A 16,404-nucleotide genomic window follows, 5' to 3' on the forward strand; every position below is an offset into this window, starting at 1 on the left:
CTCTGAACCTGTAAGCCATCCCCAATAAATTTCTGTCTTTATAAGAGTTGCCTAGGTCATGGTGTCTGTTCACAGCAGTAAGACCTTAACTAAGACATATATTAAACAAAAAGTCCAAGTATTTAGGTTGAGAGTAACATATTGATCATTAGGCAGCACAATAATTATAGTTCAAATGATACAAAGTCACAGATATGTAAGGTGAATAAGGGTAGAGTTCTTAACCTGAAACAGAGATAAAATAAAATTGTATGGCATTAGGGATTTTTATGAAATTAATATATTTTTAACTGTTCTTGCCCTGGGTTGAAATTTTAGATTCTTCTGTTGCCAAAAAAATTGGATAGAATTTGTTAATTTGTTTCAATTTAGCAATATTTTATGACCTACCTTTTATCTGCATTGTAAACTTCTTTTATAAAAAGAGGTGGGTTAAAGGGAAATGTTCAAGTCTTAAACTATTTTCATATAATATACGATATTGGAAAATAAGGTAATTTTTAAAATATAGACTTGGTCTTTTGAATACAAGTCCTTCCTCTTTGGAGGAGAGTGGGTGGGACTTGTAGACAACAGAGATTGACAGAAAGCAAACAAAATATGTGAAAATTGTGAAGAAGAATAAAGGCAGAGACTAGAAAAAGTGGGTGCAGCAGCATTATCTTAAATGGAGTCATCCAAGGGTGTTTGGGACTTTTGAGCAGAGGACAGTCACAAGCAGGGCAAGAGTATGCACCTTGGGTAGTGAAGGAGAGCAAGAACTGAATACGACACGGTGAATGTGAGAGGGTGATTACATTGTTTATTGTGGTTTGAGGGTGGTTATGGCGGTAAATGAGAGGAAAACAAAAGGTCATGTTATTGCTGGGGAACTAAGATCCCTGTAGAACATGCAAGGATTTGGGTTATTTTTCGGTAATGTGGGATAGAAATTACTTGAGAATTTTGAAGAGTGTGACACATTTTAAAATGATCACTGTGGTGTGTGTGTGTGTGTGTGTGTGTGTTTGTGTTTGTGTGTGTGTGTGTGTGTGTGTGGTCTATGTGTGTGTGTGAGTTGTTGGACACAGAAATGAAGTGAGATTGGGAAGATAGAAGAGGGAAGGCCACTTAGGAGCCTATTGTAATAATCCAGGCACAATGAATAGGGAGGAAATTTTAGGAAGAGTCTGTATTTGGGTATTGAAGTGGTATGTTCTGCAACCAGGTAATATGGGGTAAAAGAGGTTTGGACATGATAAAATTTATTTTTGGCATGTGAATTTAGAAATATTTTCTTAGAACCCTTATTATTTACTGCTATTCCTTAGACATTTCATAGTCCCTTTGCTGGTAAGGATTTTTTTGTTTTGTTTTGTTTTGTTCCTATCTGGAACAGTAAACCAAGAACAAACAGTGCTGCACTCAGAGTGTCTTATAATCTCCCTGTTCTTATTTTCATTATTTCTGATTCATAGAGATGATTATTTTTGCCAAATTCAAATTCTATTAGGAAGAGTTTATTGAAAAAGAAACCACTTCACTCTGTCTTGGTGCATTAGGTGACAGCAACTTTTTCATGGAGCTTCAGTCTTTGATGACCTCATTGTTCTTTGTGATCACCATCAGCTTGGTACTTTAATGACAATTAGCTAATATTTGTGAAATTACAATTATTCGGTTTTCTGATGCACTTTATACTTTGCTAGGGTGATTTAGTTTTTCCATAACATTTTTCTTTCTTCATTAAAGCCATGAGCCAATTTTACCATCATCTGTGGTTTAGTTTATGGAGTCTGTGATGGAGGGCTGTTTCTTTGTTCCTGGATGACAGAGCTACTTCAACAGGCATTTGTTGCTAATAAACAATGTAGTTCCAAAACTATTTTTTTTCCAGACTGTTTCTGGTCATACAAAGATAACAGTTTTCGATGGTTTGTTTATTTTTGCACCAGGGAATGGTACCATTTAGAGGTGTGGACTTGTTGGAATAGGTGTGACCTGGTTGGAGTAGGTGTGTCACCGTGGGTGTGGGCATAAGATGCTCACCCTAGTTGCCTGGAAGTCAGTCTTCCACTAGCAGCCTTTGGATGAAGACTTAGAACTCTCAGGTCTGCCTGTGCCATGCCTGCCTGGACACTGCCATGCTCCCACCTTGATGATAATGGACTGAACCTCTGAACCTATAAGCCAGCCCCAATTAAATGTTGTTTTTATAAGACTTGCCTTGGTCATGGTGTTTGTTTACAGCAGTAAAACCCTAACTAAGACACAGTTTAATGGAAAATACAGACAAATAGACATATAGTTATTTTAACAATACTATTTTTTTTCTTTTTTGAGACAGGGTCTCGCTATGTAGCTCTGGCTGTCCAGGAACTCAAACTATGTATGTAGACCACTCTGATCTTAAACTCACAGAGATCCACCTGCCTTGCCTCCTGAGTGATGAGATTGAAGGCATGTGCCACTACTCCAGGCAGTTCCCATTACGGAAAGAAAGCAGACACTGAGAATAGAGAATGAACACATTCAGTTTTGGGTATAAAATCCACTGAGAGGTATTTAGAACAAACTGGGATTGTGGTTGTGGTGTGAGGGGAAATGGGGAATGTGGAAATGAAAACTAGCCTGGGCTTCACGGCCTGGATCATCACCTGTGAGGGCATGACTTCACACATGTGCATTGCATCCATAAAAAATGGGAGCCAGATTACTGGTGCTGCAGAGTTCCTGAGAAGTGACAGGAACACATCACATGTACTTCACAGGGAGAGAAGCTACATCAATCTTTAAAATATTTAAAATAAAATATTTAAAAATATTTTAAAATATTTTTAAAGCTAGGCCTTTATGATTTTTTTTTCTTAGATGACACCTATTGATTTTTCAAAGAATTTTCTAGTATGTCTATCTTCAAGATGATGAGTGCAAACATACTCAGGATATCACTGGAACACCAGCAATAGCCATCTTGGGATTTATTTAGAAAACTGACAGAAGGCCAATACCCAAAATATGTAAAAAAAAAAAAAACCCAAAAAACTCAAGTTAGACACCGACAGTCCAAATAACACAACTAGAAATGGGGTGCAGAGCTAAACAGAGAATTCTCAACAGAAGCATTTCTAATGTCTGAGAAACACTTAAAGAAATGTTCCCAGAAGGTATGTGTAAATACTTGTGTAAGCAGTGTTTTGGGAATGTAATTAGTATTTGTAATACAAGCAGGTACACAGGTACTCCACAGGAAGAGCAACAGAGTCAACTAAACTGAACACTTGTGGGTTCCCATAGTCCAAACCGTCAGGCAAAGAGGCCCCCCGTACATATGTAGCAGAAGTGCAACTTGGTGTTCAGGCAGATTTCCAATAACTGGAGCAGGGACTGTCACTGAATTTGTTGCCTGCCTGTGAATCCAGTTCCCATGATTGGACTGCCTTGTCTAGCCTCAGTGAGAGAGGATGTGACTAGTTGGTCAGTGAGTGATGTGCCTGGGGTAGGGGTGAGTGGGTGGGGGGTGGAAGTGTGTGTGTGTGGTGTAGGTGGGTGATACCCAGAGTGGCTCCCCTTCTCAGAGGAGGAGAGGGTAGAATGGGGGGGGGATCCACAAGAGGCTATGAGGAGAGGGGGTGCTGATATTGGGGTGTAAAGTGAATAAATAAAAATAAAATTTAAAAAATGAAAAGGAATCAGTATTAGAGACTGTTCTCCATGCAGTGATTCAGCAGGGCTGCACTTTAGTCTTGTATCTATCTGTACTGCGCTATCTTGTATTTGATTTATGAGAAAGAATAAGTTAGACAGTCCAGTGACTTACTTAGTCTTGGCTTGACTTTTTATATTCTTGAATGAGTTTGGATAAGTTTTAAATTTCTGTCCCCAGTGTTCTCAACATTAAAGTGTAGTTAATAATAACATTGTTATACATTTATTACCAGGCAGGTGATGGGAACAGTGAAGTGACCATCTGAGGTGCCTGGCATCTAATACCATCCAAGCTTTTCCTGGAAATGAGATTTCAGAATCGTTTTTTTTTTTTTTTCTTCTCATTCTTTTCTCAAAAATAAGCTCTCGTGACATGTTTCACCAAACCTTTCTGCTAATAATAAAACACATCGTGGCAAGTCTAGATGCACAACTGCCAAAATGAGGCATAAAAACTCCTCACACATACTCTCCAATTTTAGATTGAGTTGCTTGGGATGGGCTCTGCTTATGAATCACTTATATGGCAGCGGGTGCTGCCAACTCAAGGCAGACTATATTTACCTTAGCCGTCACGGATCCTTCTCACTTGCAGAGTCTTGTGAGATAGAACTCGCTGGTGAGGGCTGCTTGAGGAGCACATCTATGTGTGCAGTCGCATAGCAAGTACATTATGAGAAAGAGCAGCTCATGCTCTGGTCTTGTCCAGAAGTCAGGTCATACCTGCTTCTTTCTGCATGTTGCTTATTTTATTTTATTTTAGCCCACTAATACAATTTTTTTCTTTTTCTTTTTTATTGAATATTTTATTTATTTACATTTCAAATGTTATCCCCTTTCCCAGTTTTCCCCCTCCCAGAGACCCCCATCCTCCCTCCCCCTGCTTCTTTGAGGGTGTTCCTCCACTTACTCACTCACTCCCACCTTCCCACCCTCAACTCCTCTACTCTGGGGCATCTATCTAACCTTCATAGGACCAAGGACCTGTCCTCCCACTGATGTCTGGCAGGGCCATACTCTGCTAAATATGCAGCTGGAGCCATGTGTACTCCTTGATTGATGGCTGAGTCCCTGAGAGCTCTGGGGGGGGGGGTCTGGTTGGTTGATATTGTTGTTCTTAATATTAGTTTGCAAACCCCTTTAACTCCTTCAGTCCTTTCTCTAACTCCTCTATTGGGAACCATGTGCTCAGTCCAATGGTTGGCCTCTGTATTCGTAAGGCTCTGGCAGGGCCTCTCAGGAGACAGGCTCCTTTCAGCAAGCACTTCTTGGCATCCACAATAGTGTCTGGGTTTGGTAATTCTATATGGGATGAATCCCCAGGTGGGACAGTCTGTGGATGGCCTTTCCTTCAGCCACTGCTCTAAAGTTTATCTCCATATTTGCTCTGGTGAGTATTTTTTTTTCCTTCTAAGAAGGACTGAAGCACCCACACTTTGGTCTTCCTTCTTCTTGATCTTCATGTGGTCTGTGAATTGTCCCTTGAGTATTTGGAGTTTTTGAGCTAATATCCACTTATCAGTGAGTGCATACCATGTGTGTTCTTTTGTGATTGGGTTACCTCACTCAGAAGCACCTAAAGAAATGTTCAACATGTTTAGCCATGAGGGAAATGCAAATCAAAATAACCCTGAGATTCCACCTCATACCAATCAGAATGGCTAAAATAAAAATTATATACAATTTATATTTATAAAAATAAAATCTGGTGACTGCAGATACTGGTGAGGATGTGGAGAAAGGAACACTCCTCCATTGCTGGTGGGATTGTAATCTGGTACAACCACTCTGGAAATCAGTCTGGCGGTTCCTCAGAAGAGTGGACATAGTACTACCTGAGGACCTAGCTATACCACTCCTGGGCATATACCCAGAAGATACTCCAAAATGTAATAAGGACACATGCTCCACTATGTTCATAGCAGCCTTATTTATAGTAGCCAGAAGCTGGAAAGAACCCAGATGTCCTTCAACAGAGAAATGGATACAGAAAGTGTGGTGCATTTACATATTGGAGTACTACTCAAGTATTAAAAATGAATTCATGAAATTCTTAGACAAATAGATAGAACTAGAAAATATAATCCTGAGTGATGTTGCTTATTTTAAAGGAAACATTTCATGTTTGATGTTCATACATCTGCTGTAATTCCTCCTTGCCTTCAGGTTTCTTTTCCTTGCTGGATCTAGATGTTCTCTAAAGATGGATGTTTAGTAATATTTACTTGTTTGCCATTAGTACATTTGTGCTTTTTTAACTATTCATCTATCATTCCTTCTTTTTTCTCTCATCTTAAATATTTGGACCCAATTTCATTTATCTCCTGCATACCAGAGAGTCAAGTATTCAACCTGTATTAGATGTTAATGAAGCAACTGGTGAGTTTGAGCTCATAGAGACCCACTGGCTCTGGGCATACTGTCTGATACCCGAGGATGCTGCTCCCTCAGCCCTCTACCTCTCTGGTTTCTTTTCATATATTTCATTGTTTTATTTTCTCTTGTAACAAATGCTGTAATCCACTTTGATTTTCATTAGACATCTCTCTCTATCCACATGCTTTCCTTTAATAAACTGTGCTTTTAGGATCTTTGAGGATCATAATTCTCTGTTGCATACTGGGTACCTAATGCCCTGTGTCTAGTACCTAGTTCTCTTTGCTCCAGCTTTCTTCCCATCATGAACTGCTTATAATAATGGATAAGGTTGTTTGTTAATGATTAATATGATTGTATGTTAACTTGTCTGTTACCTGCTGTATTTATATCCTTCACCTTACTTATTTATACAGAACCCTGAAGAACAGGTTCCATGAACACAGAGTGGCTTGTGTCCCACCACTTAACTACTGGCCCACAGAGCATCAAGCTTTCTGTCTCTTGAGACAGCTCTATAGCTCTTCTACATATGTTATGGATAAAGATGCATTTATAATGGATTTGGTTTGAGACTGAAATAAAGAGGCCGCTAAAGGCATTCTGTCCATAAAGTGTTAAGTATATATTTGTACATTTATACATATAAGGTCATTGTATACTTTGTCTACAATTTGCTTGTTTGTGGGAAGCTGCACTTGTAATGGATAAGGAACTAAAAACCAGTAAACAATCTTGGATCTAGTGAGAGCACACAGAAGAAAAGTGCATTCGTGGCACATCTGTCAAATCACTTGACTCAATATGGGTACACTTACTTGTAGTATTTGTGTTAGGTTCCATTTGTTCATGCATTTTTTTTGGTGTAAGTTCTATATTGTAAAGAAGATATATGCATAGCAGGAAGTTATACAAAAAAGTTACATTAATAATCATTAGGAAAATGCAAGCAAAAAAGAACACAGACATGACATGAATGTTTGGATGTATTAAATATGTTCTGTTCTCACTATATAATATTATTCAACGTAAAGTCCTATATTTTGTAACAATATAGATAAGTGTTCAAAACATAATGCTAAACAAAAGAAGCATGTCAAAGAAGGACATATATTTCATGAGTCTAGGAACATGAGCTGTCTACCTATAGTAATTAAACTTGAATAGCATGGTGCTTTCTAGGATTGAAGGGAAAAAGGAATTGTAGACTTGCTAATCAATGGGCATGAATTTTCAGTTGTGTAGGATGAATAAAAATTGATTTGCCGTATAAAATTTTATTTATATCGAGCTTTAAAGACATACTTAAAATATGCTAAGAGAGTAGAGCATTGCTCAATGTTCTTAACATACACATGCTTATATATACGTGTTAAATAATCTCTTAAAGCCTTAGATTCTTCGCTTTTGGTTAGTATTGTCAGTGTGTGTGTGAATTATGTAAAGATGAGCACAACTTTGTCCAGTATATCTATCTGCTCTTCTGTTACTGTATTATCTCATTTTTACTTTGTTTATAGAACTTTTTTGTAATCTTATATGTTTTTTATGCCTTTTATTAATGCCATTCTAAGGTTCATGAAGGCATTTTCTGATTGGTTTGTTGGTGGTAGGTTTTTTTCCTATGTCTAATCACCCTATTGGTACACATAACACTTAGTTGTTGAATGAATGAATGTGCCAAAACACATTCTATTCTTTAAAACACAACAAATTATCTTGATTTAACATTGTAATGAGCCTACAAAGAAAATCTAGGAATTATTAGACTGTTGAACATTGTTTCCTGTGAGTTTCTGATTACTCTCATGAACTGCTTCCTTCTAAGATCCAAGTACTTGGCTCCTTGGTCCTACAAATGGTTCCAGTTTCATTTCTGCTGCTTTTATACAGCACTGAGACCTTTAAACACTGGACCACCAAACAGACAATATACAGATGATATGAGGACCCCAACACACTTACAGTAGAGGACTTCCGGGTCTGTGTTCATTCAGAGATGATGCACCTAATCATCAAGAGACTAGAGGTCCCAGGGAGTTTAGAGGTCAGGTGGGGTGGGGATAGGGGCATTCACATGGAGATGGGGTGGGGTGGGGAGGAGGTGTGGGACGTGGAGCAGTCAGAGGGTGGATGGGGAGGGAAAGGGAATGGAATATGGAGTGTAAAAAATTAATTACAAATTAAATTAAATTAAAAAAAAAGCCACTTAGGGGAAAAGAAACTTATTTCAGCTCCCAATTACATGTTATAGTCTATGACAGCAAGGAGGTCAAGGTGGCAAAAAGTTAAAATATCTAGTTGTATTGTATCTACAGCCAAGAGCAAAAGCAAATGAATGCATGTGCGCCTGCTTGTTTGTTTCTGCTTACCTTCAGTTCTCTTCTTACACACTTCAGAATCCCTTCTGTTATCCCCACGTAGGGAATGGTGATACCTACTGAGGGCTGGCTCTTCCTACATCAACTATGACGTCATTAAGACTCTCCTTTTTTTTCCATTTTTTATTAGGTATTTAGCTCATTTACATTTCCAATGCTATACCAAAAGTCCCCCATACCCACCCACCCCCACTCCCCTACCCACCCACTCCCACTTTTTGGCCCTGGCGTTCCCCTGTTCTGGGGCATATAAAGTTTGGAAGTCCAATGGGCCTCTCTGTGATGGCCGACTAGGCCATCTTTTGATACATATGCAGCTAGAGTCAAGAGCTCCGGGGTACTGGTTAGTTCATAATGTTGTTCCACCTATAGGGTTGCAGATCCCTTTAGCTCCTTGGGTTCTTCCTCTAGCTCCTCCATTGGGAGCCCTGTGATCCATCCATTAGCTGACTGTGAGCATCCACTTCTGTGTTTGCTAGGCCCCGGCATAGTCTCACAAGAGACAGCTACATCTGGGTCCTTTCGATAAAATCTTGCTAGTGTATGCAATGGTGTCAGCGTTTGGATGCTGATTATGGGGTGGATCCCTGGATATGGCAGTCTCTACATGGTCCATCCTTTCATCTCAGCTCCAAACTTTGTCTCTGTAACTCCTTCCATGGGTGTTTTGTTCCCAATTCTAAGGAGGGGCAGTGTCCACACTTCAGTCTTCATTCTTCTTGAGTTTCATGTGTTTAGCAAATTGTATCTTATATATTGGGTATCCTAGGTTTGGGGCTAATATCCACTTATCAGTGAGTACATATTGTGTGAGTTCCTTTGTGAATGTGTTACCTCACTCAGGATGATGCCCTCCAGGTCCATTCATTTGGCTAGGAATTTCATAAATTCATTCTTTTTAATAGCTGAGTAGTACTCCATTGTGTAGATGTACCACATTTTCTGTATCCATTCCTCTGTTGAGGGGCATCTCGGTTCTTTCCAGCTTCTGGCTATTATAAATAAGGCTGCTATGAACATAGTGGAGCATGTGTCCTTCTTACCAGATGGAACATCTTCTGGATATATGCCCAGGAGAGGTATTGCTGGATCCTCCGGTAGTACTATGTCCAATTTCTGAGGAACCGCCAGACTGATTTCCAGAGTGGTTGTACAAGCCTGCAATCCCACCAACAATGGAGGAGTGTTCCTCTTTCTCCACATCTTCACCAGTATCTGCTGTCACCTGAATTTTTGATCTTAGCCATTCTGACTGGTGTGAGGTAGAATCTCAGGGTTGTTTTGATTTGCATTTCCCTGATGATTAAGGATGTTGAACATTTTTTCAGGTGCTTCTCTGCCATTCGGTATTCCTCAGGTGAGAATTCTTTGTTCAGTTCTGAGCCCCATTTTTTAATGGGGTTATTTGATTTTCTGAAGTCCACCTTCTTGAGTTCTTTATATATGTTGGATATTAGTCCCCTATCTGATTTAGGATAGGTAAAGATCCTTTCCCAATCTGTTGGTGGTCTTTTTGTCTTATTGACGGTGTCTTTTGCCTTGCAGAAACTTTGGAGTTTCATTAGGTCCCATTTGTCAATTCTCGATATTACAGTACAAGCCATTGCTGTTCTGTTCAGGAATTTTTCCCCTGTGCCCATATCTTCAAGGCTTTTCCCCAGTTTCTCCTCTATAAGTTTCAGTGTCTCTGGTTTTATGTGAAGTTCCTTGATCCACTTAGATTTGACCTTAGTACAAGGAGATAAGTATGGATCGATTCTCATTCTTCTATACGATAACAACCAGTTGTGCCAGCACCAATTGTTGAAAATGCTGTCTTTCTTCCACTGGATGATGGTTTTAGCTCCCTTGTCGAAGATCAAGTGACCATAGGTGTGTGGGTTCATTTCTGGGTCTTCAATTCTATTCCATTGGTCTACTTGTCTGTCTCTATACCAGTACCATGCAGTTTTTAATCACAATTGCTCTGTAGTAAAGCTTTAGGTCAGGCATGGTGATTCCACCAGAGGTTCTTTTATCCTTGAGAAGACTTTTTGCTATCCTAGGTTTTTTGTTATTCCAGATGCATTTGCAAATTGCTCCTTCTAATTCGTTGAAGAATTGAGTTGGAATTTTGATGGGGATTGCATTGAATCTGTAGATTGCTTTTGGCAAGATAGCCATTTTTACAATGTTGATCCTGCCAATCCATGAGCATGGGAGATCTTTCCGTCTTCTGAGATCTTCTTTAATTTCTTTCTTCAGAGATTTGAAGTTTTTATCATACAGATCTTTCACTTCCTTAGTTAGAGTCACGCCAAGATATTTTATATTATTTGTGACTATTGAGAAGGGTGTTGTTTCCCTAATTTCTTTCTCAGCCTGTTTATTCTTTGTATAGAGAAAGGCCTTTGACTTGTTTGAGTTTATTTTATATCCAGCTACTTCACCGAAGCTGTTTATCAGGTTTAGGAGTTCTCTGGTAGAATTTTTAGGGTCACTTATATATACTATCATATCATCTGCAAAAAGTGATATTTTGACTTCCTCTTTTCCAATTTGTATCCCCTTGATCTCCTTTTGTTGTCGAATTGCTCTGGCTAATACTTCAAGTACTATGTTGAAAAGGTAGGGAGAAAGTGGGCAGCCTTTTCTAGTCCCTGATTTTAGTGGGATTGCTTCCAGCTTCTCTCCATTTACTTTGATGTTGGCTACTGGTTTGCTGTAGATTGCTTTTATCATGTTTAGGTATGGGCCTTGAATTCCTTATCTTTCCAAAACTTTTATCATGAATGGGTGTTGGATCTTGTCAAATGCTTTTTCTGCATCTAACGAGATGATCATGTGGTTTTTGTCTTTGAGTTTGTTTATATAATGGATTACATTGATGGATTTTTGTATATTAAACCATCCCTGCATCCCTGGAATAAAACCTACTTGGTCAGGATGGATGATTGCTTTAATATGTTCTTGGATTCGGTTAGCGAGAATTTTATTGAGGATTTTTGCATCGATATTCATAAGAGAAATTGGTCTGAAGTTCTCTATCTTTGTTGGGTCTTTCTGTGGTTTAGGTATCAGAGTAATAGTGGCTTCATAAAATGAGTTGGGTAGAGTACCTTCTACTTCTATCTTGTGATTCTATCTTATTTTGCCTCTTTAATTTTTCTATTAACAACACTGGGAAACTTTCATAAATAAAATATTTTGCCCCCCTCTCTTGTTCCCAAGTCCAGAGTTTTCCTAATTAATGTCTTTGTTCCCCGAGCCTAGATATATTCCTATGCTATACTATACTATACTATACTATACTATATTTCTATACTATATTTCTGTACTTTATTTTTACAGGTTTTGTTTTCTGCTAGGCAACAGCTAATGTGTTAGAATTAGTGACTCATTCTTCTTGTGTGAGTTTAGATGCTATTTTTCATCTATGATCAGTGGTGGGAATTTCAAGCCCTAGATAGGTAAAACATACTTTTTAGGCAGTGGGGACTTAACATTTTCTCTAAATTATAATCTTTTATGCCTTTGAAGAAAGCCTGTGTATGTCTTTTCTATATTATTCCAAAATTAATAGAAAGTCCTTTGTAAAGAAATTGTGTGTGTGTGTGTGTGTGTGTTTAAGTATAAATAGAAAAATGGTCATCTGTGCTAGGATACATGAATTCTGAGACATTTCTTTATCACTATTTTCTTATTGAGAAGCTTGCATCTTTACACAGAGATAATGAAGTCTTGTGTGTGTGTGTGTTTGTGAATACATTTGCATGTGTATATGGGTGTTCAAGCATATGTATGTATGTGGCAGCCAGAGGTGTCAGGCTCCTTTCTTGATCACTCTTCACTTTATAGTTTAAATTTCTTATATGTTTAAGAAAATATCTGAGTGCTTTGCCAGAACATATTGGTATGTCATGTGCATGCCCAGTGGGTGCAGAGGTTAGAAGAAGGCATCAGAGCTACTGGAACTAGAGTCACCAGGAGAGTTTTGTGTACTGAATGTATGTACTCTTCAAGAGCAGAAAGTGCTCTTAATTTCTAAGCATCTCTACAGTCATCATCATCTTAATTTTTGAGATAGGGTCTCTCACTGAGCCTGGACATCATCTATTTAGCTGTGATATATGGCTAGTGATATGGCAGCTAGTTTTATCTGTAGTTTTATACATCTTCATTGCCCCTTTACATACTGTGAGAGCTTATTCCTTAAGGAGGCACTTCTAGGTTAGTTCCAGCTTGGTGCCTCCAAGTTCTGTGTCTGAAGCCTTTGGTGTCTTCAGTAGTAAGGTCTTATCTTCAAGTTCTGGGAGACAACTAAGGACAATGTCAATAATCTATATAGTTTTGGGAGTCTCTTGGATGCTCATGGTCAGCCACTCAAAGGGAGATTTGCCCTGCCCAGCACAGGATTTTTGTTAGATAGTTTATAGTTCTTGTGGAGAAGAGCCTCACTCCCAAGTGGCACAATTTCATTTAAATACACACACACACACACATACATATACCCATACACATACGTATACATGTTTATGTAAACAGTAGTTTTCTTTATGATATTTCAATCATCCTTAATGTCTATCATCCATTTACTTTTTCTGTCTCTGTCTCTCTGTCTCTGTCTGTCTCTGACTCTCTCTGTATCTCTGTCTGTCTCTCTTCCTCTCTGTCTATCTCTTCCTCTCTGTTTCCCTTTTCCTCTCTCTCTCTCTCTCTCTCTCTCTCTCTCTCTCTCTCTCTGTATTTCTTTCCCACCTGTCTCCCATTTTTCACATTCCCTTCACAGCACCTGTGTCCTACCATATCTCCCTTCTAGAGCTCTCTAGACTTCCTTCTTATCTCTGGTTCCTTTTGATTTTTTTCTGGTTCCTGTGGTTACTTCAGGTTACATACTCATTTCTAAAGATTCATAGCTAGGGCCTACAAATAAGAGGCATTTGTCTTTCTGTGTGGGAGTTACTTTACTCAGTGTAATGTTTCCTAGTGGCATCCATTTACCCACAAATTTCATGATTTTAACAGATGGATAGAATTACACTGTGTCTATGTACCACATTTTCATTATCTATCTTTCTGTTGAAGGGCATTTACATTGCAAACAGAGCAGCAATGAACACGGCTGAGCAATGAAATCCAACATGCCTTCAATGATAAATCCTAGAGAAAACAGGATTGGAGGGAATATACTTCAACATGCAAGAAGATGCATATAACAAACTTATGGATCCAAATAGCTTTGAAGACTGAGGCAGGAGATGTATGAGTTCAAAGTCTGCCTTGGTTTGAGAGTGAGTAGAAGACTAGGGGGAGTGGCTTAGAAAGTAAAGAGAGGGCATAGAAAGGGAAACTTGGTCCTAAGAGATGACTTAATGAACAAAGGTGCTTGCCATTAAACCTGATGGCCTGGTAGTAATTCCTGGGACCCACAAGGTAGTGAGAACTGACTCCTCTCTACAAGTTGTCCTTTGACTTCTGTACATGCAATGTTGCATGTATGTACCTACAATCCTCCCAATAAATAAAATGTAAAGTAAATTTTAAAAAGAAAAGTAAGGAAACTGAAGAGCAGAGACATTGTGACATTTTTTTTCTAACCTCTATAGTATACACAGATCTAAATAAGTTCATATAATTGTTAGTTTGGGAAACCCACAAGTGAAACTTAAGTATCTTATAATACATTTAGTATTCTTTCCATATGTGGAGTCAAAGCATACATTTCCCTACTATATTACCAGTGATTCTACACTTATTCATTTACTGTTTGGCTGGCTTCTCTGGGGCTGGAGGCAGGTGGTTTTGTGCCTTAGCATTTCTCAGCATCTGAATAGACTGTGGTTTGCTGTGAAGTCACTCCTGGTGCCCCCTTTGAACGTAGAAAGCAGTAATTAAAATGCCTGGAACCTTGTGAACCATGGACTCAGCAGACTACTTTTTTAGTTTCAATAGAACACAATAGCTCCAGGAGTAAGGACCATGGTTCTATGAGAACTCAGAGTTCCTTGGAAGAGTGGGAGCTTGGCTATACCAGAAGGGTAAAAATCTATTTTAAGGTGCTTTCAAAACCAAGACAAAACAAGAGGATGGAAAAGTGAATCTGGAATACGGTGAGGGTCAGTTTCAATACTTTCTGTCCATCGGCAACACAATGTCATTTTTTACAGAATAAAAATGTCAAGGCACACTTGACATTTTTTACAGTACAAAAGGTAACAGTTCAAATTTTGTGTCTGTGTATGTTTTGTTGGTCCTCCAGAACTCCAGATCTGAGGGTTGAGTCTAAATTCTTTTAAAGTTTAAGTGACAGTGGGTGACATCAAACAAGCAAGTTAAACTGCTTTATTTTATTTTTTTCACTTTTGCAAACTTTGGGCCTTTTGAAATGTTCATAGTAAGGTACAATAAGGTGTCTTTGAAAAATATGCACACAGCTTTTAGTTTCTACTGATTGATTTCCAACACTATGGTGAGTCCATATTATGAAGAAATTAATCTCAATAAAAGACCAATTTTATAGTCCAATGACATTGTAAATGTAAAAAAAATCCACATATCTTAAAAGCTTACAATTATCCCAAAGATTTAACATGTAGAAGACGTATGTGATATAGGTTAAGTGACCTTCTAAGGTCAATCATGGACATGCTGCTGGGAAAATTTTATAGCTAAATTTCTTCTTAATATCATATTAATACACTATGATTAATATATACTGATTATGTTAAAATTCAACAAATTATAATATGACTTATATGTTTATATACTAATTCAAGATATTCTGAGCATATCTATAGAATATATAAAGACAAAATTCATGGAGCAATGGTTTCAAAACCCGTTATTTGTGCTATGACTGCCAATTTTTTTAATGAAAAATATCATTAGTTGCCTACTATAGCAAAAATGTTATAGTGCTTATATGATAAGAGGAAGCTGATTTTTTTCTTCTCTGTTAATTCCTCTCTGTAAGGATGCTATAAATTGTGTCACAGCATCTGGGAGCTTTTTAGGTTTGGAATGACTTTCCCTTGGGAACTAGAGATCAACTCAGGACTTGGTTTCTGTTTCCTTTCTCCCTTCATTCTCATCTTGTGTCTTTTTCTAAATTCCATTAGCACTTGCAACATGCCATCTTCCATTTAAACTTCTGTGTAGTAATCAAGAGCTTTGGGATTGAACAGTTTTCAGGAGTTGTTGGTACATTTCAGACTTTAAAAATCTGGGGTAAGAATCCATTTCCATGTGCATGTATACAATCTTCTGAGCTTCTTCAAAGCATGTTTGAGTGGGTTCACGAATGCTTTTGATGATAGCTTCCCGTGTTGTACTGTCGATGTTAATCTGAAAAATAAAATTGTAGGTTAAGCACAACAAATGCCTATGCCCGCAATGGAATGCTTTCATCTACTACCCTCTTTCTCAGAGTAACAGGATAGTTTAGGCTCAATTTTCCAGAGGTATTTAAAAAGACTTTTAAGAAATGAAGTCCTCACTCTTTTTAAAAGTAAAAATCTATAATTAGCACCCAGGGAAAGAATGAAAGCATGAAGTCTGTGACCAGGGAACTCTAGAAACCTCTGCTTCCTTGGGACATGCCAGTGGTTTGCTAGTGGTAGTCTGCAAACATGGAAGTCTATGGACTGGAGGGATCTTCTTTAAAGAAAAAAAGGAAGTTGGTGGCTGTTTTAAAATTTACTCTACTTAGTAGTCACAAATGCTGTGTTAGCCAACCAAGTCCTGAAATAGGAAGCAAATGAGGAGAAGTGAAGACATAGAGGGGAGAAGTGGTTATCTCAGAAAACTAAAAATTTCCAGAAGGGTTTTTGGGAATCGTTGAATAATATAGGGTTATGCTGAGAAATAGATATCTCCTGTGCTATCCTCCACCCTTGCATTTAACATGAATTGTAAGTTTGGGAAGTCTCTCTGTCAGGAGCCTTGGGGTTAGGCAGTGTGAGAGTAGTAACGGCAACTTGGA

At 38.3% G+C, this 16,404-nt stretch overlaps 1 protein-coding gene across 2 annotated transcripts in view; it reads right to left on the reverse strand.

Moving 5' to 3' along the window:
• Window positions 1-13,469: 13,469 nt before the first annotated feature.
• Rgs13 (regulator of G-protein signaling 13) overlaps window positions 13,470-16,404 on the reverse strand; it is a 39,987-nt gene continuing 37,052 nt past the window's right edge. The window contains exon 6 of one of the 2 annotated variants that reach the window (XM_006529613.2): window positions 13,470-15,767. In XM_006529613.2, coding sequence (XP_006529676.1) covers window positions 15,585-15,767 — 183 coding nt within the window. In that variant the 3' untranslated portion in view covers window positions 13,470-15,584. The remainder of the gene's footprint in view (window positions 15,768-16,404) is intronic. The other variant, NM_153171.4, reaches the window with a different exon arrangement.

Source organism: Mus musculus, chromosome 1, assembly GCF_000001635.26.
Source record: "Mus musculus strain C57BL/6J chromosome 1, GRCm38.p6 C57BL/6J".
NCBI classification, from domain to species: domain Eukaryota; kingdom Metazoa; phylum Chordata; class Mammalia; order Rodentia; family Muridae; genus Mus; species Mus musculus.